Source organism: Falco naumanni, chromosome 1 (genome assembly GCF_017639655.2).
Source record: "Falco naumanni isolate bFalNau1 chromosome 1, bFalNau1.pat, whole genome shotgun sequence".
Classification (NCBI taxonomy): Eukaryota; Metazoa; Chordata; class Aves; order Falconiformes; family Falconidae; genus Falco; species Falco naumanni.
Window position 1 is genome coordinate 67,585,269 of NC_054054.1, and position 25,995 is coordinate 67,611,263.

General features: G+C 39.7%; 1 protein-coding gene across 1 annotated transcript in view; it reads right to left on the reverse strand.

Annotated features, from left to right (window-relative positions):
* EGF (epidermal growth factor) overlaps window positions 1-25,995 on the reverse strand; it is a 60,827-nt gene that overhangs the window by 20,504 nt on the left and 14,328 nt on the right. The window contains exons 4-15 of the mRNA XM_040597661.1: window positions 25,643-25,824; window positions 22,423-22,653; window positions 20,626-20,828; window positions 15,882-16,007; window positions 14,714-14,836; window positions 12,044-12,166; window positions 10,066-10,191; window positions 9,126-9,262; window positions 7,563-7,711; window positions 5,847-5,951; window positions 3,797-4,020; window positions 110-277 (exon numbers count right to left, since the gene is read on the reverse strand). Of these exons, the coding sequence (XP_040453595.1) occupies window positions 110-277; window positions 3,797-4,020; window positions 5,847-5,951; window positions 7,563-7,711; window positions 9,126-9,262; window positions 10,066-10,191; window positions 12,044-12,166; window positions 14,714-14,836; window positions 15,882-16,007; window positions 20,626-20,828; window positions 22,423-22,653; window positions 25,643-25,824 (1,897 nt within the window). The remainder of the gene's footprint in view (window positions 1-109; window positions 278-3,796; window positions 4,021-5,846; window positions 5,952-7,562; window positions 7,712-9,125; window positions 9,263-10,065; window positions 10,192-12,043; window positions 12,167-14,713; window positions 14,837-15,881; window positions 16,008-20,625; window positions 20,829-22,422; window positions 22,654-25,642; window positions 25,825-25,995) is intronic.

Sequence of the window (25,995 nt, forward strand, 5' to 3'; positions counted from 1 at the left end):
AGAGCCTGTTTCCGAGAAGATAATCCGCTCCCCAAGGACATCTATTCTACTGACGTCAGTGAACAAGAGGAGGCTGGAAGGGAATAACTGCTTAATTTTTGCAGTATACCTGGTTTCGCCAAAGGATGAACTACAACCATTGATGAGGGTCTCAGCATGCTGCCTCGAAGACGTACCCTGTTTTGGCCGGTCTTCTTGTCCACCCTCATTAGTGATGGCCTAGCCCAATCAGAAAACCAAAGATGATCCTCAAACACTGCTACATCGAAAGGGTGGCCTACAAAGAAATTAGATTTCTCATTTCCACTTCTGTAGAACATAGACAAGAAGCCATGTAGACAAAAGCAGTATCTGCATACAGGTCTATTCCTAACACAGGGGCATAGCTGTAGCCACTTCTTCACTTTGTTGTCTCATGGGGAGGGATAACTGTCCATGAATGATGGACCATGGGCACATGGTACTCACGCTCTTAGCAAAGGAGACTATGACACTTGCCTGGCTCAGTACAGTCTCTGTACTGCTGGTGACCTCCAACCAGATCCAGTTCACAAGATGCTACTACCTCAGGCATCATCATTTCTTGAAGCAGCATTGGGACCAGCCTTTCAGAGGTGGAGTGCCTCGCTCCTCTGCCAGTAAGCGGCCCAGCACAGAGCTGCTGAGATACACAGCTCCTTGTGCAGTCTTCACATAACAGGGAGGAGAGTAGCTTAGGACATGTGTCATCCTGCCTAGGTGTACCTGCACAGGGCAGCCTGGGAGCTACAGACACTATAGCCACTGACTCATGGTAGGACCCCAAAGCCAGTGTGTGGTCTCTGCAACTGCCAAAAGTACACACAAGTGCAATATAGTGGTCCACATGTACATACTAGTGATGTGAATGCACATTCACTAGCCAGTTCATCACACTGCAAAAGTCAGGAAGGGAATTTATTTTCCTTGCTTCAACTAAGTAGCAGCAGTAGGCTGTGACTAGTTAGTCACTGTTTGTTAGCCAGCTAACTAACAGTAACAGCTAACAGAAACCACAGGATGCCATAGATCATCCAGGTAGCTTCCTCTCTTTTCACTGATAACAACAGGAACATAGACACCAGCTTAGACCAGGCACCTAACACTTACATGACTAACAGTACATGAGAGAAATTCCACCCCAAGTTCAGAGTACAGCAATTTTTCCTTGGTAGCACAACATCATCCACACTAGGAAAACTCAGATCCTTCATTTAACTTCCAGAGAAGGTAAGGAATTCAGAATCCAAAGGAAACTTTCATATATAAGGACATACATACTTATAAAGATCTTTGCTAAACGATCCTGACTCTTTAATATCTCTGTCATGATAGAAAATTGGCGTTTGTCCATATGAGACTATGCATTCTTTCTACACATTTAGAAATCTGCTTTCAAGATAGCCTTTGGGCAAGCTTTTTGCAGTGGAAGGTGAGAACACATACTGTTCTTCCATGGATATCCACCTGGTTTCACAGTGGGTACTTCCTGACTGAAGCAGGTTTGCTTTCTCCTGATCCTTACTCACAGTCTGAACACGCACCTCACTTTGTACCACTGCACTCTGAGCCCCTCTGAAACGTGTATTTTGTAGGCACATGATTTTATGATCTGTTGTTTTGTTTTTTGATGTAGACTTCAACTAGGTGATGTTCAATTTCAGTAATGAAATTGGGATCCCAAAAGTTATTAGGGTAAAAAAAAAATTAAAAATAATAATAAAAAAAAAATCAAAGCCAAGCAAACAAACAGACAAACAAAACAACAGATAAATTAGAACCTTGGAGAAGGAGTATGTGTTGGTATATCTTAAATACACATCACAAACTGTAAAAAAACCTCTTCTTATCTAAGACAAATTCTAAGACATTGTTCAAGTGTTTTGAAGTGTTAAATTGAAGAGCATATTGTTATTCTGGTAGCACTTCACTACCTCTACTGAATCATGTTTAATTTCTGGGTGCGAGTCTTGTGGGTTTTTTTCATGCAATTTGAACAGAAAGCCCCAGATCTAGATCCTGTCCCCATCCAAACATTTACTCACAATTTTAGGCTCTATAACTTCCACCATCAACAAACAATACCACGCTTTGACCACCAATTCCTTAACCTCTTAACTTATAAACATATTAAAGATTAAAAAGAGAACCGTAGTGTCATCAATGGAGGTAGCAGGAACAGAAAAATGAATAACCACATGATTCTTTTCCACAGCAATGCAAAGCTGGTCAATTGCATAAACAAAACGCAATGGTTGTGTTGTTCACTGCCTTGGGTGGGTGCTTACAGGCTGTTTTACTTACAGCTGAAAGCAGGGTTAGCGGAAGAGTGGAAATAATTTTACCTATTTTGCATGCAGCTGTACTGAATGACTTCTCAGTACAGGGGCACTAGAGGGAGCTGCTGTAATAAAAATTCCAGTTGTAGCAGAGACCTATGAAAGAAGCCACCTTCCTGTCCTCCGGCGTACAGCTGTCCAAGAACAGAAGCCGAATTCTGGTCTCACTAACAGCATTAGCAAAACATCAGGATATCTCTGCCTCGCCTCTCTAAATTCCTAACCCTACAGGTCTGCACTTCATCTCTTTTGCTTCTTCCCATGCAGGTGTCGATGTCCTTTCTCCCAGCTCTGAACAGCTATATCAATGCTCCAAGCCTGCCTCCTTTCCACTACCCTGTGTTTCTCTAGTGCTCCTAGTCCTCTGTTTTCTCCCCGTAAGACACTGTCTCATTCCTTGTGACAAGCGAAGTGAAACTTTCAACAAGCTTCAAGGTTCTTCTTTGCAGCTCAGTTGCAAGCTGGAGCGTACAACAGAGTATGTGCAGCAGGGGAAAAGAGAGGAGTGCTGGGAAGTCACTCTGCTCAGGGCTTTTGATGCCTTATGAACTGGAGAAGACTGCTCCCTCCAAGACCTCACTCTGCTCACCTTCAAACAAGGGGGAGGGCATCTGGCTTAGGAGATGAACACAAGCCTTCCCAGAGCACAGACTAGAACAGAAACTGCTTAACTGAGTAACTGTGAAGTCTTTACCCATGGCTGTCATGGTACTGAGCCAAGAGTCCTCCCTCGTTCTGCCCATGTTTTGTATGCACACCTAAAAAATGGTCCCCAGAGAGATATCATGCACAAAGGGAATTGTCCTATCCAGAAACTAATTTGGCATGTACAAGATTCTTAAACATACTCTTTACTTTAGATGTAATACAACATCAGTTTTTCATTTCTAATACTTCTGTCCTCTTGCTTCAGAACAATAGCTACGTGTCAAACAATAGAAATTTCAGCCATAACAACTATCAATGTATTGCATAAATCATTTTTCCATTCAGTGCCTATTGTGTATTTAGAATCAACCCAGTGTTCAACACTGTGCAGATGCAGGTTCATTGCTCAAGGACCTTTACTGGCCAAGACTAATCCTCTTCCAGCTTACGTCAATATAACTCAGTGGTGCAATAAACACAGCAAAACCTGAATTACACATGGAACAAGCAAGCCACATTTTTAACTGTGTCCTTTTTTTTAATTTTTCTGCGAAGGCAGAGAAGTTCTCTATACAGTGCAAAGTTGCTGGTAATTAAAAGCAGAGATTGTTAGAAAGGTGTTCTTTTGTTAAAATGAATAAAAGTCAGCTGTAACAGAATGAAGAATGATGTCATTAACCTCAGCGTAGAGTTGTACGGACAGCCACTGGCTGGTAACTCACAAGCACATATGCAGATACGCACACACATTGACAAGCAGCAGTAGGTAATTATCAACCCCAAAGCCTCACCTACATCGCTCTGTGCCAGAATTCTTCGACCAGAACCATCCAGGTTTGCACTCTCAAGCACTGACTGCTTAGCATCACACCAGTACACCTTGTCGGCTAAGTAGTCGAGAGCTACTCCGCTGGGCCACACCAGACCACTGCTGGCTATAACTTGGCGATCAATGCCTTCTAATGAAGAGCTGTCAATCCGGGGATTGACCCCCATGTCAGTCCAGAATAATCTCCTTTAGAAAATGAAATGCATACAGGCAGTCGGTAAGTAAATGTTTATTCTCCTCTCTGTGGAATTCTTTCAAAGCAGCTCAGAGCAACACAGGCCTGAGGCACATAAGAAAAAGCGCACACTTCCAGCAGATATATTGGCTGTTGATCTTTTCACACTTGCCATAAGGCTCCAGGTGATTACAGTGGGACTTACGAAGAATCCCCATTCTGTTCGTTGGCACAAAACCTTGGAGAAAAAACACCCACCTATGCTAACTGCGTACTCTTCATATATGTTTTCTTTGCATTTTCCATGTGACTGCTGAGAGTGGTTTAGCGAGCCCAGACAACAGAAGATAGTGCATTTGCCAGCCCCTTGTCTAAACAAGGGTGTAACAACACACAACTGGAACGAAAATTACCCACTGCCCATGGAAAGCAAGCAAGAGTCCTCAGGCTATTTTGCTTTTATAACACAAACCAGTATCAAGCCCAGCCTCCTTTCTTCTTTTAATAAAATTATGATTCTTGGGGTCTCCCTCGAGTCCTGAGTGCTACTCACTGAGTGCTTACTGCTTTTTCAATGAACAGACAGTGCTAGATGGCAGCTTAAAATGGGGATAGCCAAAACCACAAATAACTTCTGACGTTTAGACTCCAATCTTCCCAGGGATCAGCTGCCTCTGTCAGGTTTACTGAAATAATCCACAGATTCACTTTGCTTTACTTACGTGAGCACTTTTGCTGTAGCCAATGCAGGGATCTGTATTTTCAATAGCCTTAATTGTGTCTCAGATCCCTCTTTAATACTGACTTTATAATTATGGACATTGCTATAATGCCTGTTGCTCCTCTCACCGTTAACTTTCTAATAAGGAAGGTTTTTTGTGATGTTTTCTTCTCCCTTTCCCCTTGTAGCCTTTGCCTCTACCAACAATTTAATAAAAAAACTCCCTGAACCTACCTGTCCTTCAAAGCTTTCCTGCAAAATATTTCTAATTGCATTCAACCTCTACTGAAAGAGTCTTTTATGTTCAGAATAAAGCTAACAAAACACCCTCCCCTCCCAACTTGGCTTCATTCCCTCATTCATCAGTACTTGATTATAGCAGGATATGAGCATTTAAAAAAAATAATAAAAAATCAACAGTTTTAAAATTGTCCTACTACAGGCATATTGATTGAAATCCATGGGGCTTTGACATTGATTAAAATGGCCAGGATTTCATCAAGAGTTTACACATTCCAAACTCCTGTGGTCATCTCAGGACTAGATAAGAAGAAATAAGGTGCATTTAAGTCTATGAATCTCCACAACATTAGATCTGGTTTAGTTTCCTCAGAAACTGAAACACAGGCAAAAAAATCCCTTTGTAAGCATCACTGGTTAAAAGTAAAACTACCTTCTTCACACCAATAGATATGGAACCATCGAAGTTTGTAGTGTGGTGCTTACAACTGTGAGGGTGACTTCAGTTCCTTGTGCCTTTCTTTAGCTTAAACTACTTATGGTATCTTTAACGCTTCTGGTATTTTAAAAATTCTATATATCATTCTATAAATTAGATTAATTTCAATTATTTATTTATTTTATATTATGTATAAATATAATTATTAAATTATATATATATAATATTTTAACATTTTATTTATGAGAAATAAACGCATCCCAACTCACAAAAGAAACCCAGCAATAAAACATCGCAGTTCACACAACTCTGAAAAAAGTGACTACCTCAACATGAGACTAACGCACTTTTTACTGCCAAAAGGGTAAGGCTGGCATGCTCATTTTTAAAATGCCTCCCCAAGTATTATACAATTAACTGCATTTATCAGTCCTTACTTAGCAAATGGGTGAATGGCAATCCCACGGGGCTGGGAGATATCCTCCCAGATGACCATTTTTCTTTGCATTCCATTCAGATTGCTCCTTTCGATGCATGCCTTCCTGCAACACACAGGGCACTGTTAGGTCCTCCCTTCTCAGGCAGAACATACTGAGGTTTTTTGTTGCTTTAGTTCAGCACAAAACTGTAATAAATAACTTTACAATGACAGGAAATAATCCCGCTGATGTAGGATGTCTCATTGTTTTATCAACAAGAAATTCGTGTTGCAGCCTCATTATCTGGTCCAGGACATGATGATAAAATACCTGCTGCTCTGCAGGAGACGTGAAGTTCTCCTTTTTTGGGTAAATAAGGAGTTGGAAGTACAATAATAGATAAATGTTAGCTTTGAAGAGAGTCAGGAGGAAAACAAGTTCCTAACTGAATGGCATTATCAAATGTATAAAGTATTTTTTTAAACAATACTTTTACATTGCATTTTTCATCCGGAAATCATCAAGCATTTAATATATTCTATATCTATATATACTAGAATGAAGCTAAGGTCCTTATGATGACTCGTAAAATCTATGGCAGGCATGTATAGAATCTACATTGCCAGCCTCCCAATGCAATTTTTTCCAGAAAACTGTACTTATTGCTACAAACTTTGTCTTGCCAAACAAACATCAGCCTCTCACTGAAAGCAAGCCTACAGCCTTCCATGCCTACCTGAACCTGCAAAGAAAGGCCACACAAAGATGGAAGGAGAAATATATTTGAAAAAATTCTGAAATATATGGAATACAAACAGGTAAATGCAGTGAGTGAGGAGGAAGTGGCAGATACAAATTCACAGCTTCATCTTTGACTCTTGTCTTACAGAGATGAGCATAATTTCACATTTCACAAGAAACACTGGCATATTTATACAGGAGCACAATCATGTAGACGAAGTTGTACCTAATAGGAAGGAAGTGAACCAGTAGCATATTTAAAAGGGAAAAGGGAGGTGATCTGGACATTCAAAACCACTTTTTATTGACTAATAAATTATGGGTCACACTTGAAACATCATGACTGATCTTCAAGGAGTCTTTATTATGTGTTCTGATCTGACACTGCCTTTTCATCAAAGGACGGGTTTGTTTCTCTTTGCGTGTAAGGTTAGGTATCAACTGAAAGGTGAAATCTTATTAGCTTCCAGTAGTCACTCCTCTTTTACCAGAGATAACTGACAAAGACCTTCCATTAGCTTAAAGGGGCACGATTCTAGCTGTCAACAATGCTGACTTCTGTCCAAGGTGTACTTGGTGCAGTAATACTCATTATTTTCTTATATATATATAAAGATATAAAGATAGACCTATATATACAGACATGAAGTGCATGTATATAAATACGAGTGTATACCTATATATTCACATGCACGTGTGCACATACATATATGTATATATGCAGTACATGCTTTAGATTCCTTGCAACTGAGTCGAAACCCTTGCTTCTTGGAAAGACGAAGATAAAAATACAATAGCAGACTCAAAGTGAACTTCCAACATTTCTGTTTTAAAGAACCTTCCAACAGTATATACTTGAGATTACAGCTACCCAATCAGAATGTGAAGCGTTACTGAATTTAGAGTGATAGCTGAGCTATTTCTGTATCACCCGTTATTTATTCCAAATATTTTACGGCATGCTTCAACATAAATTCACTGTGGAGCACGTACCCTCTGTCTGTCCAATACAATTTACGGTTAATCCAGTCCACAGCAAGGCCTTCGGGTATATCTATAGCTTCCTGAATAACTTTTTCACGATTTGAGCCATCCAGATTAGCTCGTTCTATCCATTTCAAGGCAGTGTGGGCAAAATAAATCTGTGAAAAAAATAACAGATTAGGTGTTATTAGTTCCCATCTAACTTTCTGTTCTATTTGCCTTGTCTAATAGTTCCATTTCTAAAATAACTTTTTCATCTTGAAAGTTCCCTGAACTGCTTACTCACAAAAAGCTGCTCAGGTAACCTGTGATCCCTGATCAAATAACAAGGCACTTATCCTTCAACCAGGATGACTCCTACAGGCAGCTTGTGCTTAGCTGTAAATCCCGATTGCCCTATATACAGCCCTTTGAATATCCTGTTGTCTTTCAGCGAGTAGCTACCTCACATCAGGCACAGCTGAGGAAGCAAAAGTAGGAGCAGGCAAAAAGCAGCATGTTACCATTTCACTGCCTGCTCATTTTAAAGAGGGAGGAGCAGGAAGAAGACAATAGTACTCTATGTGTGCCAAAGAGCTGGGAAGGGAGAAGGAGTTATATAATTTGCTTCTATTTTTTTTTTTTTTTTTTTAGCTCTTTCAGCCTGCACTTATCTGAATTTTTTACCAGGTGTCTATTCTGTAAGGTGCTAGCATTTCCAGAAGAGGCTTCTCAGTTTTGGGTCAAAATAAAAGTTCTCTGACGGTGGGGAAACTAGGTTTGTGTTTTCCATGGATAAGGGGGAAAAAAACCATATTGTCTCGTATTTGATATCCAGAGGGAGCCAAAAACTCTAAAGCAGAATCATATGCAAAGCAATGCTGAGGCTTTCTTTGCAAATGGTAACAACAAAACCAATATCTTTGTTTGGCCTCATGGTTAGCATCAAAACAAAGCAGGAGGGAGGCCTCCAGCATTAAACCAGTGAATTTGGTTACTGTGGGAGCACAGAGCAATGCTGCGTTAATTTACCTTGCGCCCCAGTTCTGTGCCACCAGGACCAGGCTGCTGCAGCCTAGCTGGCACTGCGTGCCACCTCCCCTCGCACCGTGCACCCACCCTACAAACGTGGAACAAGAGTGCACACCTAGTGTCACCGGCACGTCTGATTTACACTCAGCACAGCACAGAACAACTGCTAGCTCCTCAGCAGGACCCTATTTCAGGAGCAAGTGGCGATGTACCAACAGTGCCTGACGTGATCTTCCTGTAACACAGATCTGGAAACATTCTCATTTGTTCAGTGGTGTCCATCCAGGCCTTGAGAAGTTTCCAGCAACTTAACTGAGCCCCTCATCAGCTTCTACTGGGCATCCAGTATCTTTTTGTAACACTTTTACAGTGTAAATAAGGCTCACTATGGGAGATCAGTGTGTGGCACCCTGTACCAGTTGTGCTCCTGGACAGGCAACAGAACAACGAGCAGCACAATGTGTAATCTGGATCACTGACAGCAGAAAGGTTAATGCACATGAAAGCCCAATCCATTTGTCCTTGCAACACTTCAAAATCCTCTCATTTTTAATGCCTTACCTTACTTTCCACTGGGTCAGAGTCCAGTGCTAAGACTATTCCCATCTGCCAGTCAAGTAAACTTGCATAATCTGTTCCATCAAAACTGATCTGGCGGATATCTTGGCCATTTGCAAATAACAAAAAAGGCTTAGGACCTGTTGATGAAAATTTGCACATACGTTGATTCCACTAAGTTCAAAGTGATCTCTAGCCTGCATTACTACCTAGCTAATATTTTAAGTAACAGTAGAAAGCAAAATGACGAACAGATGCACAAAGAAATGAAGACCCTTGTTTTACATTCCATTTGCCTCAGAAATCAAAGATAAAAGTTAATATAGGTTTTCAACATCAGTGCCTTACCCAAGACCAGCTGCAAAATTTGTGATAAAGGCAGTCACTGGCCCTGCTGCATTTCACACTGAGTGACCTAGCCTCAAGGCATCACCATAAATGACAGAACATTCGACTTCTGCATGAGAAGCCTTTCACAGTAAATGCAAGAAAAATGCCGTCCTCCAAAAAATAAAGGTTTTCCCTTATTTTTCCACAAACTTACTTTTCCTTCTCTCTCTGAGGCTGGAGGGGAGAAATATCCTTGTAGGGAGGGTCCTTCAACAGACTGTTTCCAGCCTTCTCGTTCAGATGTGGACACCTCAACCCCAATTCTGTACCACTGGGCAGTAACTACATCCACATTTATGTGAAGGCACGGAAACCTGAGTACTACACGTAGACCTCTGCAGTACAGCAGCCCAGGAGACTGAAGCATATACTGGTGCTTATTCTGGTGTATTTCCAAAATAGGACATATTTTCCAAACTAATACTTCCCTAGTTTCACAAAGTAACCTAAAACCAGTGCAAAAATGGATCCCAGTTATGCAATCCACTTTAAAGGACTCTACAAAATATTTTTGCTTTTATTGGCAGAAATATGCAGGCACAGTGATACTGACCTATAGCAGTGCAGTGTTTTCTGTCTTGCTGAAGCTTATATCCAGGAAAACAAGCACACTCCCAGGAAGATGGGCTTAAAGAAGAACATATCTGACTGCAGCCACCATTATCTGGAGATGTACATCCTTAAACGGAACATTTGAAAAAATTTAACATTGCCATTATAAGAAAAAAAAAATCCACAACAACATCAGAGGTATAAGCAAAAGAGCAATTCACTTTGCTTAGAATTTCTACAGTGCAAAGCATTACAGTGACTGATAGATATACTGAAAGGCCTCCTGCTGAAAGCAGAAGTCTAGTGAAGTGAAAGGAAATTAGTAGTAACTTCTTCCAGAGTTTTTCCTGAAAATTCACAACACAAGATGGGAGATGGGGTGGAGGGGTAGGCTGTCATGGTTTAACCCCAGCCAGCGATTAAGTACCACAGAGCTGCCCACTCACTCCACCACACCCCCAGTGGGATAGGGAGTGGGACTGGAAAAAGGTAAAATTTGTGGGTTGGGATAAAAAATATTTAATGATTGAAATAAAGTAAAATATAATTGAAATAATAACAACAAAACAAGAATTGTAATGAAGAGAGAAAGAGAGAGAGGGATTAAACCCAAGGGAAAAAAAAGGGAGGGAAAATCCCAACAAAACAAAACAAACAAAAAAAGCCCCAAAAAAGCCCCTCAAACCAAAACAAGTGATACACAATACAATTGCTCACTACCCACTGACAGATGTCCAGTCAGTCTCTGAGCAGCCATCGGTGGCCCCCAGCCAACTCCCCCCAGTTTACATACTGAGCATGACATTCTGTGATACGGAATATCCCTTTGGCCAGTTTGGGTCAGCTGCCCTGGCTCTGCTCCCTCCCGGCTTCTTGTGCACCTCCTCACTGACTGAGCATGTGAATCTTCAGAAGTCCTTGACTTAGGGTAAGCACTACTTAGCAACAACTAAAATATCAGTGTAATATCTCATTACAATGCAACATTATTCTCATACTAAATCCAAAACACGGCACCATAACACCTACTAGGAAGAAAATTAACTCTGTCCCAGCCAAAAGCAGGACAGTGGGGTATATTTCACAAAACTGTTTCTCCCATGCAAACCTCATCCCATCTACAATACACTAACAAGTTTTATCAGACTTTGAACTCCATGCAAAGAAACACCCAATTAACACCATTCTCTCTGCAGAAGTTAATTAGGCTAGGAGGGTGAATTGTTACTTTCTAGTACAACAAACCAAGATTTCATACAAAAAGAAACTATTCTTTCTTCTTGGGGCTGTACAATGGTTACAGCCTCAATGCCAACCTGAGCTTACTCAGTGGAGTGTCCCCAGTAAAACAGCACCACTAAATCTACATATACCGCACGGTCCACAATATGCAAGGGATGTAAAAGGCGAAGGGGATTTTTCAAGGTGTAAGGACGGCATTAACAGAGCTATCTTGATCCCTAAGACTGAAAAGCTGTATACAGTGCCCTGAATTTGGAAAGCTTGCTGAATAGGGAATGACAGATTAGTGTGTGTAGTAGCTTCTAATTTTCTGACTGCAAAAATTCCATTTGTGGGTAATTAGATGAAATTGCTGTAAATTAGAGCGACTCTGAACCTGGATGCATGATGTCAATAAAGTCATCTTCAGATTTCACTCAAGCTCTAATTTTGTATGTATATTCCCTCTGAAATATAAATTTTAGATGTTTCCTGCAACAAACATCTGGGAGATGCCTTGATCTGTGCTGACAACAAAAGAATTTGACCTGCAAACATTGGATGCTGTTGCTAAGAAACAGCTATTAAAACCTGAAGATGAATATTGCTCAAAGTGCCTGACCTTCCATTGCCTCCTTTCTTGTACAATCATTTACAGCTGTGCAAAATGAGTGCAAAATGCTTTCATTCACTTCTGGCTCTCAATGCCAAGAACAAACAGTTTGGCATCAATACAGCTAGAAAAAAATGTTACTTACCCGTGCATGCTTTGCCATCCACTGTGAGTACAGATCCTTCAGGACAAAAGCAAACAGGCCCTTCAGATGTTTGAAGGCAACCATGGCTGCATTCAGTGTTGTTACTTGTACAGGAAATTAGCTCTACAGCAATTTAAAGAGGAAAAAAAATCTTAAAGAACGATAAATAAGCCCCCCCAAAAGAGATGATAACACTTTCTTAAATAACAAAAGAAAAAGAAAGAAAAAAGAAAAAAAAAGAAAAACCAAACTTGTGATGCTGAGAGTACATTTCTGTGGTCTTTCTGGGGTTTGTTTCGGCTTTGTTTCGTTGTTGTTTTTTTTCCAAAACTCCTTTTTTTCCCACCGTCTCCTAATTATAGCAAAGGAGAAAGCCTAAACTGCTGGGTCCTGAAGCCATTATGCTGATCAGCTTTAAATTTTCCAAAATTGTATGAAGATGTGTTATCAAAATAGAAATAATTTAAAAAGCTCTCTTTTTTACATCTCATCAAAAATATATCAGGTTTTGAAAACTACAAGGAAATTATACTGAAAGAACAACTATAAAACACAAAAAGAATGAGGAAAAACTACTTTGCTACTACTCCAAGGGTAACAGAGATAGAATCAATGAAAACAGGAGGCGAACCTTCCAGAAATAAAGCTATGTTCCTTAGCAGCAACTTTAAAGTTGTAAGGGCAAAACCATCTGAGGAGCTGGCAATAGCTTTCCTTTACTTTCCATTATGGTTGCTGGGGTGCCAACATTATTTTGAGTATTTCTTTAGTGCAATTTCACAGGATATGCTTCTTCCACCTTCCGTATTACACTGCTGCATCTCTTTATGCCAATTCTAGTGCCATATGGCAACACCTGCTGGAAGGTTGGAACTAATGCAAATTTCCCACAGCTGCTTCTTTGAATCAGCTGGATACACTGGCTTACATGGTGCATAGCTGTTGCAAATATTGCTTCTCCAGGGCAACTGCACTCTGGACTGGACTGTTCTAACCCCTTAAGCACAGTGAAGAGGGTCAAGAAACTGATCTCATGTTTCCTTCTGACCACAGCTTGTGGCATTGGATGAAAAGCTTCGTAAAGGACTTGGAGGACAAAGCATCAAAATGTCTGGTCAGCATGTGGGCTTCTCACCTTGCATCTCTCTCTCTTTCTCTCAAGTTGCGTAGTTGGTGACATATCTGCCTTGTGCTGCAGTAGTTAAGGAGTTATACTGTCCATGCTGCATCCCTAGCCTGTGTTAGAAAAACATTATTTTCTACCTAATTTGAGCCATGCAAAAAGCAGGCATCAAGCTAGTCATCCAGAGTAGGACTGAGTCGCACAGTGCCCGAGTGTTGTTTTGGACACAAAAGGATATCCCACCTCCTGGTAGCCTCTGGTTGCAGGTCTCCCATAGATCTTCTGTCACATCTGGCTGCCATCTGCAGCTGTCACACACACCCCACACCCCCACGGTGGGGTCACTGTATCCTGCTCCTGGCTCTCTCTTAATAGAGAGGGAGAAGTGACTCTTGGAAGTCTAAAATAGATAGACTGACTCTCTAGTAGCGATATTAAATATACCCTAGGTCTTGAGCCTGCCATGACCCAGACTGAACTCGCTGGTGTGCACTGGCACTTCTACCTGGGGCATATGCCAATGTTTTATTTCCATGGAAACAATGTAGAAGGATCTTTGTCTATGCCTAATTTTCACTTCATTATGGAATAGAAAAGTGACTGGGAATATCCTAAGACCTCAAAACTTGGATGCATTTCACATTTTATGTTCTAGACTTACTTTAGAAAGGCTTAATTCATTTGTAGGCTGAATATACACAGTGCTGCATCAAGGGAGAAAAAAAAACCCTTCACCTCTGACTCTTACTGTGACTAAAATATGGTCTTTGAAGCTTACTGACAGACAGATCTTTGTTTTTTCCCTCCACTTCTGTGGTCTCTGCATTTAGTTTATTCACATTTATCCAGCTTCAGAGCGCTTCCTGCGTTACATACCTATGTTATATGGATGCGATCTCTCAGGCATACTTCTTATATAGAATTTAATTGACAAAAGAAAAACAAATAACAAATGCCCAGGTGCAACAGATCCCCATAATAAACAACTTTATAAGCACTTCTGTGTATCTTACATGTTGTAAACAGATGTACGTGCACTCTAATTTCATTAATGTCATGCACATCAGCAACACTACCAACCTTGGCCCGAAGAGAAAAAAGATGATGCTGTAAGCTGTGCAAATTCTTATGCAGGATAGCCAGAGTAAGCCAAATTCAGAGACCACATTTAAAAAGATATAGCTGCTTATCCACCTGAAATGTGTCACAGAGCCTAGTCTGAACAAAGAGGTCTCTCTGGAAACCCAACTTTTTTTTTTTTTTCCTTTTTTCTTTTTTCTCCTGAGGAGGCTCACGCCTGATTACTCATGTGTAACTTGTGTAACTTACACTTCCTTAAACATGACATCAGGCTTTCGTTCACACAGTTCTAAGCTGATCCTACATGCATAATCAGGGATTGGAAGTGAGCAATGCAACACAAACACAAACACAACCAACTTCCAGCAGTTCCAGTGTTAAATGAAGACTCTCTCCAATATGATACTCGATACTCAAAGTGTTTACATACTCGATACTCGAAGTGTTTACCTATTACTGCTACTTACCATGACATGTTTTCCTGTCAGGCAGCAGAACAAAACCTGTCGGGCAGGTGCAGTAATAGGAACCGGGGATGTTCACACAGCCCAAAGTACAGCCATGATTCCAGAAGCCACATTCATTGATATCTGCCAAAAGAAGCACTTGCTGTGTCAGAGTAACGCCATCAGCCAGTGTCAGGGAACAGCTTCATGAAACAAACTAACAGTCTTCAAGAAGTACTTCTTTTTCCCTTTCGTTTTACAAAAATATGTTTCTCCTAAAAAATGATAAAAAAGCAAGTCTGCAGGTTTGCAGGCCTTATTCAAAAAAACTTTAAAAACCTTCTAGCAAAACCTGCTCAGGCTGCATGTGTCCAGCCTAGATGCCTAGAGGACTTTCAAAGTATGCCTTCCCATACAGATCCCAGTGCCCGTCAAATCCTGTGTGCACCAAAAAAAAAAAAAAAAAAAAAATGGCATTAGACACTTTCTTCAGACAAAAATTCTTCTAAAAATTTGGCTCCAACATGACTTAAGTAAATTTCTCAAAACACAGAAGTGGTTTAGAAGCTGAAATTCAGAAAGCAGTCCTGGTGAATTTCTGAGAGCTAGATGGCTGCTGCTCAGGCAGGTCTGTAAATCTTGTAAGCTAGAAATGTTGATGCCTTTACGTCTTTTCAAATCTGGTTGTGTAGTGAAAGAGATGCTTTTAAAAGTTATTTTAAAAGACGTTTTAAAAGTTTTAAAAGATATGTTGACTATTTTTAATAGTAATGTTAGATTTTTGTTAAAACAATCTAGATGAAAACATTTAGAAGTATGTATAATTTGTGTCCTTTAAAAAAGTGGGACTTAAGACAGCCATCTTGTTGCAGGATTTTTCAGTTTCACCTTTGGTGATATATCTGTTCTAATTTTTGTTTAAAAATTAAATAAGTACCCATAAGCGTGTCTGTTTATCTGAAGCTCCTTTAACTACTCAGGCTAAGACCAAAACTTCTCGTAAGAATAACACCTGGGACATTTTCATAGATCTCCTTTTAGATTATTTCAGAACCTTGAAGGATACAAAACTGAAATGGCACAACTGGAATTTTTAAGACCTCAGAGTGTTTTTTCATACTCAATATATGAGTAAAGTGAAAGAACAGGAGATTTTTTTTTTCATCTGATGGATAAAAGGTTGTATTACCTTCACAAAACTGTTTATTTTGACTTAAAATAAAGCCACTAGAACATTTACACCGATAAGTCCTTGAGTCTGGCCTGCAGATTCTTCTTCTGCACTTTTCTTTGTTGAAATCACAGGTTCCTTTTTCTGGAAGAACAAATACAGTATAAATGTAATGGCGTTTTTACCATATCAACCTTCACAGAAAAACTATTTTTGAGCAAAAATGCTCAGTGATGTGTCTTCTCAACAGCTACTTGCTCAACACAAGGAACTTCTTATTAATAGAAAATAACTTCTATTAAATTATTTCCTTTTAGTAAAATCAGGCCAAAAAGTCACTATAAAAATGAAAGTACTTTGAAGACTAAGAGTAGGTCTGTGCAAACGATCATTTCTAGCTCCATGTCAGCACAAGCAGACCTAGAGAGAGCCTGCAGCAGGGGATGGTTTGGTTTGGGTGCACACCTATAGTGACTGTGTAAGGGAAACCCGTGTGGAGTAGGTGTCATACGCTGCATATTAACATACGCTGCATGTTACCAAGCTCTGTAAAACACTCAGAAGAGAGCGACAGAAAGAGCACACACAAGCAAAAAGAGAGAGGAGAAGGATTTTTAAAAGAGAGCATAAGACTGGAAATTATTAGCAGTGCTCATGTCTCACATTACTTAACAAAAAAATAGCTGGACAGACCATGATGACCGCACATTTAATTTGGACAAAAAGTATTAGTACAGTCTAGAGAATCTTTCTATTGGAGTGGATCTTGGTTTCTGACTGAGAAATACAAGCGTTGGATACCTTGAACTCAGATTTAAAACTCAGAATGTTTCTGATGTCCAACAAGATAGGCTCAAAGTTTCTTCAAAGGAAGCAGAAAAAAATTACCTAGCAGATCCCCAGAAGCCTTCCTGCTTCTCCCACTTCACAGAAAAAGGGAAACGGGTATTCAAGTATCCCTTTTCATGGGAAGGATTTGCAGAGCTTTGTGTCTGTGCTCAGCTATTTTTTAGAGCTGGTGCTTTCACAGATATGCAATATTCATGGTTTTATTTTTGTCCCCCAAACTATTATTCTTGTTTTAATCTTCCTAATCTTCTTCTGGGGTTGCTTGCCCCTTTCCCAAGCTAAAAATAACTGAACTGCTGTTACTGAATGCGGATATGCAGCCACCCACACACACCACTGCCTTCGCCCTGTGCTGTCTGTATAACGTACAAGACATCGTGGGCTCATATGGGCAAAGAAATTTGTATGTGAACAGTTTTTTTGTGCTATTTCCAATTCACCTTCTAAATTCCAAGAGATGGAAAGCAGCATAATATTTACATTTGACATTTAGTCTTCTGCTAGCCACAACGGAGAAAATCCTGGCCATTTGGCGGAATGACAGATCATGTATATAGAAGATTGAAATAATTTCCCATATATTTCAGCTTGGCTGAAACCATCAACATTACACTTGTTTGCATCAAATTGATTAATGTTTCTCTAGCAAAAGTTGTATCACTAAAGAAAAAATGATGAATGGATGACTAGATGGATGTTATCTATGTTAATAAGCATGTTATCTTTTGAGAGACTTGAATTTTACGTAGTTTTAGCTGAGCCTCTCTTTTTATAGAACCAGTTTTGAATTAGACCCTTAATCGTTGTCCCTACTGCAAATGAATCAGGAACATACAGTAGTGGGGTGTCTAATCTTCCAATACAGAACCCATTAAAATGACAAAAGTGCAAGTACAAGCAATCACAAAACAAAAAACAGAAACAAGACTACACTGAGGGCTGCATCTTGTGCTTATCACTGGTGCTGGGTTTTTACCCCTTGCTTGTATCATTACTGGTCTAATGAGACCTAAGATACCCAGGAATTACAGGAGAAATAACAGAAGCAGCAATTTTGCCATCTGGTCAGTCTTGAGAAGATATTATTTTTTAACTGAATAATTATTAAAATTTAATATTGCCAAATCAATATGTAAAAAATAGTCACATTTCAAAACAAAGTGAATGGTGACCAAATTATGAATCACAAAAGTTTTAAGGTAATCTTTTCAGGAAGAGCAACCATTATGAACTATACTTTCTAGCTATTTTTGGTTGTTTGGGGTGTGTGTGTGTGTGTGTGTGTGTGTTCCCCTCCCATCACCTCTCTTACACAGAAATGGGCATTCTCAGATAATAGCCTGGTGTTAGTATCTTGCACTGGAAAGAAACACTACATAATTACTCCCCCAAAATATCTTGAGTGTATGGAGTATCATTAATCTGTCAGAGGAGATACTTTAAAAAAATTCCAGAGGCAGTCTCTGAGATTTTAAGGTAATTAAGATTTTTATGAATCATTAATAAGTGCAAAGAACATTCCAGCAGGCATTTGTAAATACACATACTGTCATCAAATCTAGGGTTAGCTGCCAAAGAGAGCTGAGGTAAATTAGCGGCCATCTTCCAGATACTGCTGTACTAAAGTTATAGCAAACCTATAGCTGAATTAATGCTCTTCTCCGTACTTATTGACCTTGACCAATCCAGGAAAGTCTTTTGAAAGAGAAAGGAAAGAGAAGACATGAGGAATTTTAGTAAAGTAAATAATCCGAATTCCAGTAAAAAAGTCAAATCAAGTCAGTTAGGCACTTCTTGTCACTTTTCATCTGAAGAAACTCACTTGCTATCAGTTTTAAAGAAGGCCTAATAATTCACAGCTGACACTACCTTGCAACATACACTTTCTTAGCTTGTACAGAGCATCCAATTAATCTAGGTATGCCTTTATCTCCAGATTTCTCTGTTGTAAGATCAGCTATAAATCTCACTTGTACTGCAGGCTCATTAGTCCTCCTTTCATCCCAGTACAGGATAAATCAAGCAACCTACATGCAAAGTCCAAAAGGTTCATCTGGATTCAGCCTGTTAAGCTTCTTTCTACTCCACCACTTCCCAGACATTTTTACAAGAAGATATTTGGAATAAAAAACAAGGCGTACTGCTGACGACGTTTACTGTCATACAAAATGTACTGAACATGTTGGAAATATAGGGGTATATACTACAAGGCATTTAAAAACACTGGTAGTTTATGTATTAGTAAAGCTGGGGAAACCCTCTTTCCAGTGAAAAGAGGAGCACTGGAAAGCAGCATGTTCTGGCGTAAGAAGTAGAGTTAATCTTCTGATAGAAGAATAAAAGTTAAGTGCCCATAGTCAATGAAATTATGCTACACACTTTTGTGGAGAGGACATACGTAACACAGCCAATAGCCCCTGAAGTTCAAGAGACCACTGTTGCGAACTACCTTTCTTGGTCATCGTTTCTTCCTCTCCGTCTTCATGCGTGTGCAGACATGGTGACAGGCACCCAAGGAGGCCACACAAGACCTTCCAAATATTGTAACAGCCCTGAGATGTGTGGGCATGCCACCACCTGCACCATGAACTTATCCTTCCCTAGCTACTCGTGTGAGAGCACCAGACGTGTCAGTGGAGAAGAGCACTTCCACTTGCCAGAATGAGTGTTTTCCTCAAAGGAAACACAGAAACAGGTATTGTCTCTGAATGGAGGCTCCCTGGCTTTACAAGTATAAGCTTGCTTTCCAGGAACACTTTCTCTTCTGCACCTCTACTATTCTTTGCACTGCAAACAAAGCATTTGAAAGGGAAAGTTCCTTTGAAGACTTTGATTTCCCCACTCAGACCAGGCTTCAGGAAGGAAAGAAAGCATGGCACCATATAAAGTTGTTGGTTGGCATTAAGGAAGACAAAGCCTATTTTGTAGTAAATACTTAGAAATGGTTCAAGAGAGATATTTACAGTTTCATTTTTACTCATACAAACAAACACTACTTTCTTCTCACGTCTTTATATCACCTATACCTCTGGGAACCCATAGCTGTCTTCCCTTGGGAGTTCTGCAACCATTGCTCAACAAACAAATGCCTGTCTGCTGTTTGCTCAGTTGGTTGTATCCAAGCGAAATTGGTGACAAAAGCTATTCCATTAAAGCAAGAATACTCTATGTCTTTTAAGAGATCAGAGAACAAGATATCATCTCCCCTGGACACCCCTACTTCCTACTGCCTCAGCAGAAATACTCCAGAACAGTAAGCTATCCATAGCCAACTACCTTCATTTTCTGATCCACAGTAAAATGCAGTGACATGACCACCTCATACAGTGGGATGCAATATATATAAATTAAAAATACCCAAGGTTCTTATTTAATAGTTACTATGGCAACTTCAAGTCCGTCTAAAACAGGCTGACTCAATCCAGACATTTCACAGCAAAGCTGAGATATGCACAGTATCACCTGTGGGACACACATACATTTAAAATCCTTCAGTGCCATAATAATCGGCGGTGTTTAGATGCAAATTAGAGTAAAACTTCCATAAGGGAGGAAACATTTGATGAAGACAATCTACACAGAGGATTTAAAAGCTGTATGCTTTGTGCATTTAGCAGGAAAGCATAAAAACATCTTTGTGCAAAGAAAGGGAGGAGGAGGAGAAAATCACATTTATCTGCATGCATTAATCTGTATTCAAATTAATGAAACAAGCAGTTCATGCTCAGCACACTTCCAGCCTGACAGTCCAGCTAGAGTTACACACACCAAGTGGGACTGTGGGTCACTGAAGTTAAAGGAAACTTTTTTCTTGACTTCACTGAGGCCTGAAATTTTACTAAAGAAAATTATTACTGGGAAAAATGACATTATTGTTCTCACACATACAACCGTATCATTACAGTTCACTTACCCAAATCCTGAGAATCTGTTCTTGCACCTGGTTGTTTAAATGGATGTACCACTTTTATCTCCACTGGTGGAAAAAATGATGGCTTCAGGCTAATTGTGACTACAACTTTTCCAGTATACTTATTGGCTCTCCATATCATACCAGATTTCAACTCTGAATAGTACAGGTGCTCAGCAAAGACAGACAGACCAAGCAATTGACGTCTACAACAAAGAGAAGAAAACACAAGGTGGCACATTACCTGATCCCTATATATTTGCTCATAAATTTTCCGAGCATCTAGTTCAGCTAAGTTCACTGTGAATAACTTCTCTTTGTATTCTGATATATCTCTTATATTATCTTATATACATAAGAATCAGATGAGGTGTCAGAGACATTCCCAAATAATTCAGCACCCAGAACCCTGTAGATTTGCAAGAAATAGATGCAAAATGGATAACCTGCATTTCCCACATGTCATATGAGCTGTTGTTCAGGACTAACACAACTGACAGAGAAAGCCAAGGTACCACCCTGCTTCTGGCGAACCCAGCAACTAAAACCAGACCCTTGCTTTGTTGAAGGATGTGGGCCAGATAAATTCCCCCATTTCCCAATTTCCAGTTCCTGCTCTGATGCTTCTAACTGTGCCAGGAAATCAGAATGGAGGGGTAGGAACAGGGTGTTCCTAAAATCCATCTTGCTGCTTCTCCTATCACAGGAGTTTAGTTTCCATTCGCCGGTTGGTTATAGCAGCCAGCATGAACCACAAAAGGGTCCAGTTTTAAAGAAGAGGGAAAGCAGAAGAATATTGGAAAAGGGATTTTTGACATCCACTTTCCAGTACATTCTACAGGTGTTGAAAAAGAGAATCCCTATCATCCAGGCTCAAAGGGAAAGTGCTGATGCCCTGGTGAACACCAGCCAACTCAAGCAGGAAAGGGGAAAAGGATAAGGAAAAATCCAACATGACAGTTGGCAAAGTAGGGAGAAACTAGCTTTGTATTTGTCATATGCAAGTGGCGCGCTGCGTATTTAAATCAGCAGGCCAGTGAAATCATTGTTTTTCTCATTTTGCTCTTGGTAATCCCTCTATTATGCATATGCCAATCCGGCCATACTGACAGAAACTGCATTGATACAGGGTAACCTTTTCCCGAGTACTTCACCAAAAACATGCCCACCATGGAGCATCTGTACTGCTGCAAAGCATGAGGGCCCCAAAGGCCCCAAAAGCACATGGGCGTAACAGCCCCCCCAGTCATGCTTAGCCCCCTGCACAGGGGAGCTGAGGAGGATGAGTCTGTCATGTAGGACAGTTGTGACCACATCTGCTGATACTTGCTGGAGAGCCTGAGCACAGGCCTGAGCCTCCCTGCCCAGCAGCTAAGGAGGACAACAGGCTTAGAGGAGGATAGGAAAAACCTGATCTAGCTCAGTCTCTTCAGCACAGCTCAGACACATGAGCTCACCCACTGTGACCTTGAACAAATCATTTAATCCCCACTTCTCTATCTGCAGAAAAAGGCCACTAATAAGCACTCAGAGACAATTTGCAAGGATTAAGTAGTTATCATTTGCTAAAAGTTTGTAAAATGGCAAGTACTGAGTGGCAGTATTATCCTTACAACAGTGACTTTTTTCCATTTTCCTATCAGTAGTTTTAGATTTGCAGTTACCGGCCATTTGCACTACACTTTATACTCCTTATTGGGTTAAGAACTGATAAAATAAAAGGGAGAGTGAGGAAGAGAGCTTATCTACATCCCTGGGAAATGAGTGGGGTTTTTTTCTGACAAGCTCAGGAAAACTCACCGGACAGAATTTTTGAGCAAATGAACAGCTCTGCCATCATAGTCGCATGATCCAATATGGGAAATCTCTTTCCCATGGTCATGTTGGATCCAGTAGAGCCTTGTGTCAACCAAATCTAGTGAGATGGCCTTTATTTTTTCTGTGGTTCTTAAAATATTTCTCACACCACTTCCACTGAGGAATACTCGGTGTATGCTGGAAACTGTACCATCAGAAGACCAAAATAATAGCCTGCAGGCAAGAGAGGCATGTTTTGAATAAGTTAATAAATAATTTTTTTTAAAAAAATTCCACATTTGCAAGATAACATCACTGTTACACACTACTTTAGTTGCTCCTGTATATGGAATTTTTCAGTCTTATCACAGTGCTTTCAGAGCCAAAACTAATAATAAAGCAAGGGACTTCCTTAATATGTACTCATTTATTTCAGGAAGGCCCCATATGCATCTCCCTTTAACATAGCTCTATTAAGAATGGAAATAATTTTTGACAACAAAGCATCATCTATATCAGAAGACATTAGTGCTAAAGTTTTGTTACTGTTGTTTTCTTCTTTTAATAAATATGTTTCTATGACTGTGCAGGAAGCAATAAGATACTACAAATTTTTCTCATGCAGACCAAGCAGAATTTGGCCCAGCTTAACCACAAAGCGCCGTTGTCTGTCCCTGCTTTGTTTGACCATGCAGTCAGAGAAGGAAACTGAAATTACCTCTCAAATCTACAGAAAGCTCCTGCAAACTTGGGGAAAGCACATTTTTGAGGCAGATCCACATTGCCCTCTGCCTCTGGGCAGGGATCTGCCTCCAGAAACTCTAGCTGAATTAAGTGCTTAACTTAACAATACCATTTCTATTGTAGTTCTCATTTCTTTCTGCTTTCTTGCAGATTGTAGCCAGATTATACTGTTATTAAATTAAGACACAGTCAAAATACAGCTCAAATACTCAAAAGACTTATGCACTGAAGCTACTTATATGTCAAGTTATTCATGGATCAGAACCCAGGTTTACCAATGTGACTAAGGGTAACAACAGTTCTCCCAAAATAGCAAGTTATTCCCTCATTCATATATATTTTATTTTTTTAATGTTTGGGTTTAGATTCTTTACTTGGATTTCTTATCATAAAAATTCCAAGAAGCATCATCATTTTACCTTGTCTTCCTAAAATTGCAGAATTTATATGTACAAAACAATGTAGCATAAAGGCAGCTTTATTATGTTTATGTTAATAATTTGTTAAAGGCCCCATAACAGATTAGATCTCACTGGCAAGGGGCTGTAGTAAACCAGTAGGAAGAATCAGCCCCTGCCTCACAGCTTTTCCTGACTGTTACATGGTCAACAGTTATCACAGGTTATTAACATATAAGTGAAAACATCCTTCCAGAAGGACAGCCCAATTTTATTCTGCCATTTTAAAACACTTCATTATTATCTGTCTATATTTTTATAGCACCTGTTATTTAAGAAATGTCACTACTCTGGAATTTAGAACAAATGCTAGGGTTCACTTTTTACAAATAAGGAAACAAAGTTGTGTATAGCCTCTACGCGCAACTTTTGCAAATCAGTGTAGGGACAGGATATCGTGTGAACAAACAGGAAGGCAGAAGAACAATGAAAATTAGAAACCGTCTGCAGTAATTGCCAGCCTTCTCTGTGTTTGCCCTCTGTTTTTCTTCAGTTTTAATCCTTATTTTTTGGCATTTCTAGACACAAAATTAAATCAATCTTACAGCAGTAGTTATATTATTAGTACTAAAATAATCCTATCACTGCTAATATCCAGACACATCTTTTGAGAAAATATTTTTTATTAGGGTGTCACATTGTCCTTCATTACTTAAGAGTTGCACACATTTGAAGGAAGATATTGTTAATATCAGATTTAGTTCATGTTTATGCCTATGCACATAAACATAATGGGGGGTTTAATTCACTTCCCGTTAAAAATAGAGCCTTCAGAGTTTTCATACAAGCAAATTGCCACAGGGCATAAAAACGATGTTAAACTTCTTGGAAAATACTTTATTTGGCTTATTACTGCTTATTGGCCTCCCTGTAAGCACAGATGTACAGCTTTTATGCATGGTGAGTCACACCTACATGAATACACACATGTGAGTCTTCCCGCACTTTTGTCTAAGCTCAGCAAATATTTCCCTGTAATATCATTTGTAACGTGTTTCGGTAGCATTTGACAGTGGGCATGAGGATATGTGAATATTTCTTATATTGGCAAATAGTACATTCAAAAGCAAATCAGAAAAAAAAAAATATTTAGGCCAATGTTCAGGCTTTAAATCCTACCCAAATGACAAGACTCCAAAGAATACTAGTAATGCTACTAGCATCAGAAGATTGGTTTATGTATAAGTGTACTAGGAAAGGACATGTAAGCCTTAATATTAAAATAGTTCCACACACTGTAGAACAACTTTACTGCCAGTCAAAAGTGGCGACAAAAACATGTTTTTGCTGGACAAAACAGAAGCACCTCAAAGGCTCCTTAAGCTTTTGTTTTTTGCAGGTTTAATGGAAGAGTTTTATGTGGAAAGAGAAATTAGCACTGAGAGACCACTGTGACAATTCATGTTGATAACTCTCAAGGCCAGATCTCTTATGTGAACATGGTTCTTGGTGTACATGGCTTGAAGCGGGAAGAAGCATCTTTGTGAAAGCCAAATTACTAGTGACACAAGTAGCAACAGTAGATTCAGAACCAATATTCAGAGCAACTGTCAGAAAGACAAGGAAAACAGGAGCAAAACTGTAAGTTTAGACCTTTTCTTCAGAAAACATACTGATTTGTATTCTAAGTGTGCCAGGTTTGGAGCGCAAGGAATTCCCAGCATTTGCAGGCATCATTCCCCTTGATGCTCCAATCCTGCTTTCTGTGGCTCTGAAACTTTCCTGTCTTTGAGAAAGGACCAGTAATGCCTCTTTTCCCTCAGCTCTCTTTCCTAGCAAAATTTTCCCTGATGACTGAGAGGTACAGGTTCTGCATTAGACTTCAGCAGGCTTTCTTCATATCCTTCTCTTTTGATCTCTTAGATGCTTATTCATCTTTTATCCTTTTTTCTCGCAGTTCAGGGAGGTATTGGACTATAGACACTGTGCACAGACTAGCCCAGCAGCCTATAAACCGCAGTCATAGTACTTTGTATATGTTGAGTCCATTTCAATGAAATTACTAACCTAGTTAAAATTACCTTTGCTCAGCATCAATGGTAATCTTTGTGGGATGACCAACACCTCTTAGAAGAACTCGGCGTTTTTTCCCACGCATGTCTGTTGCTTCTATGGTTGCTTTCTGTCTGTTAGCCCAGAGAATGTCCTGATTTATCCAGTCAATAGCAAATCCTGAAATGCCTTTGTCTATGTAACATAGTCTCTGTAAACAAAAAATGTCGATAAAAAGAAGCATCCTAATGATTACCCTAAACGCGACTTTCAATATAGGGAATAAAGTGCCAGACCGAAGCTTCCCATTTCATCCCTTCACCTGCTTCATTTTCTCTCAGACCTGTAGATATTTCTCTTTCCTAATCACTTTCATGAGGTC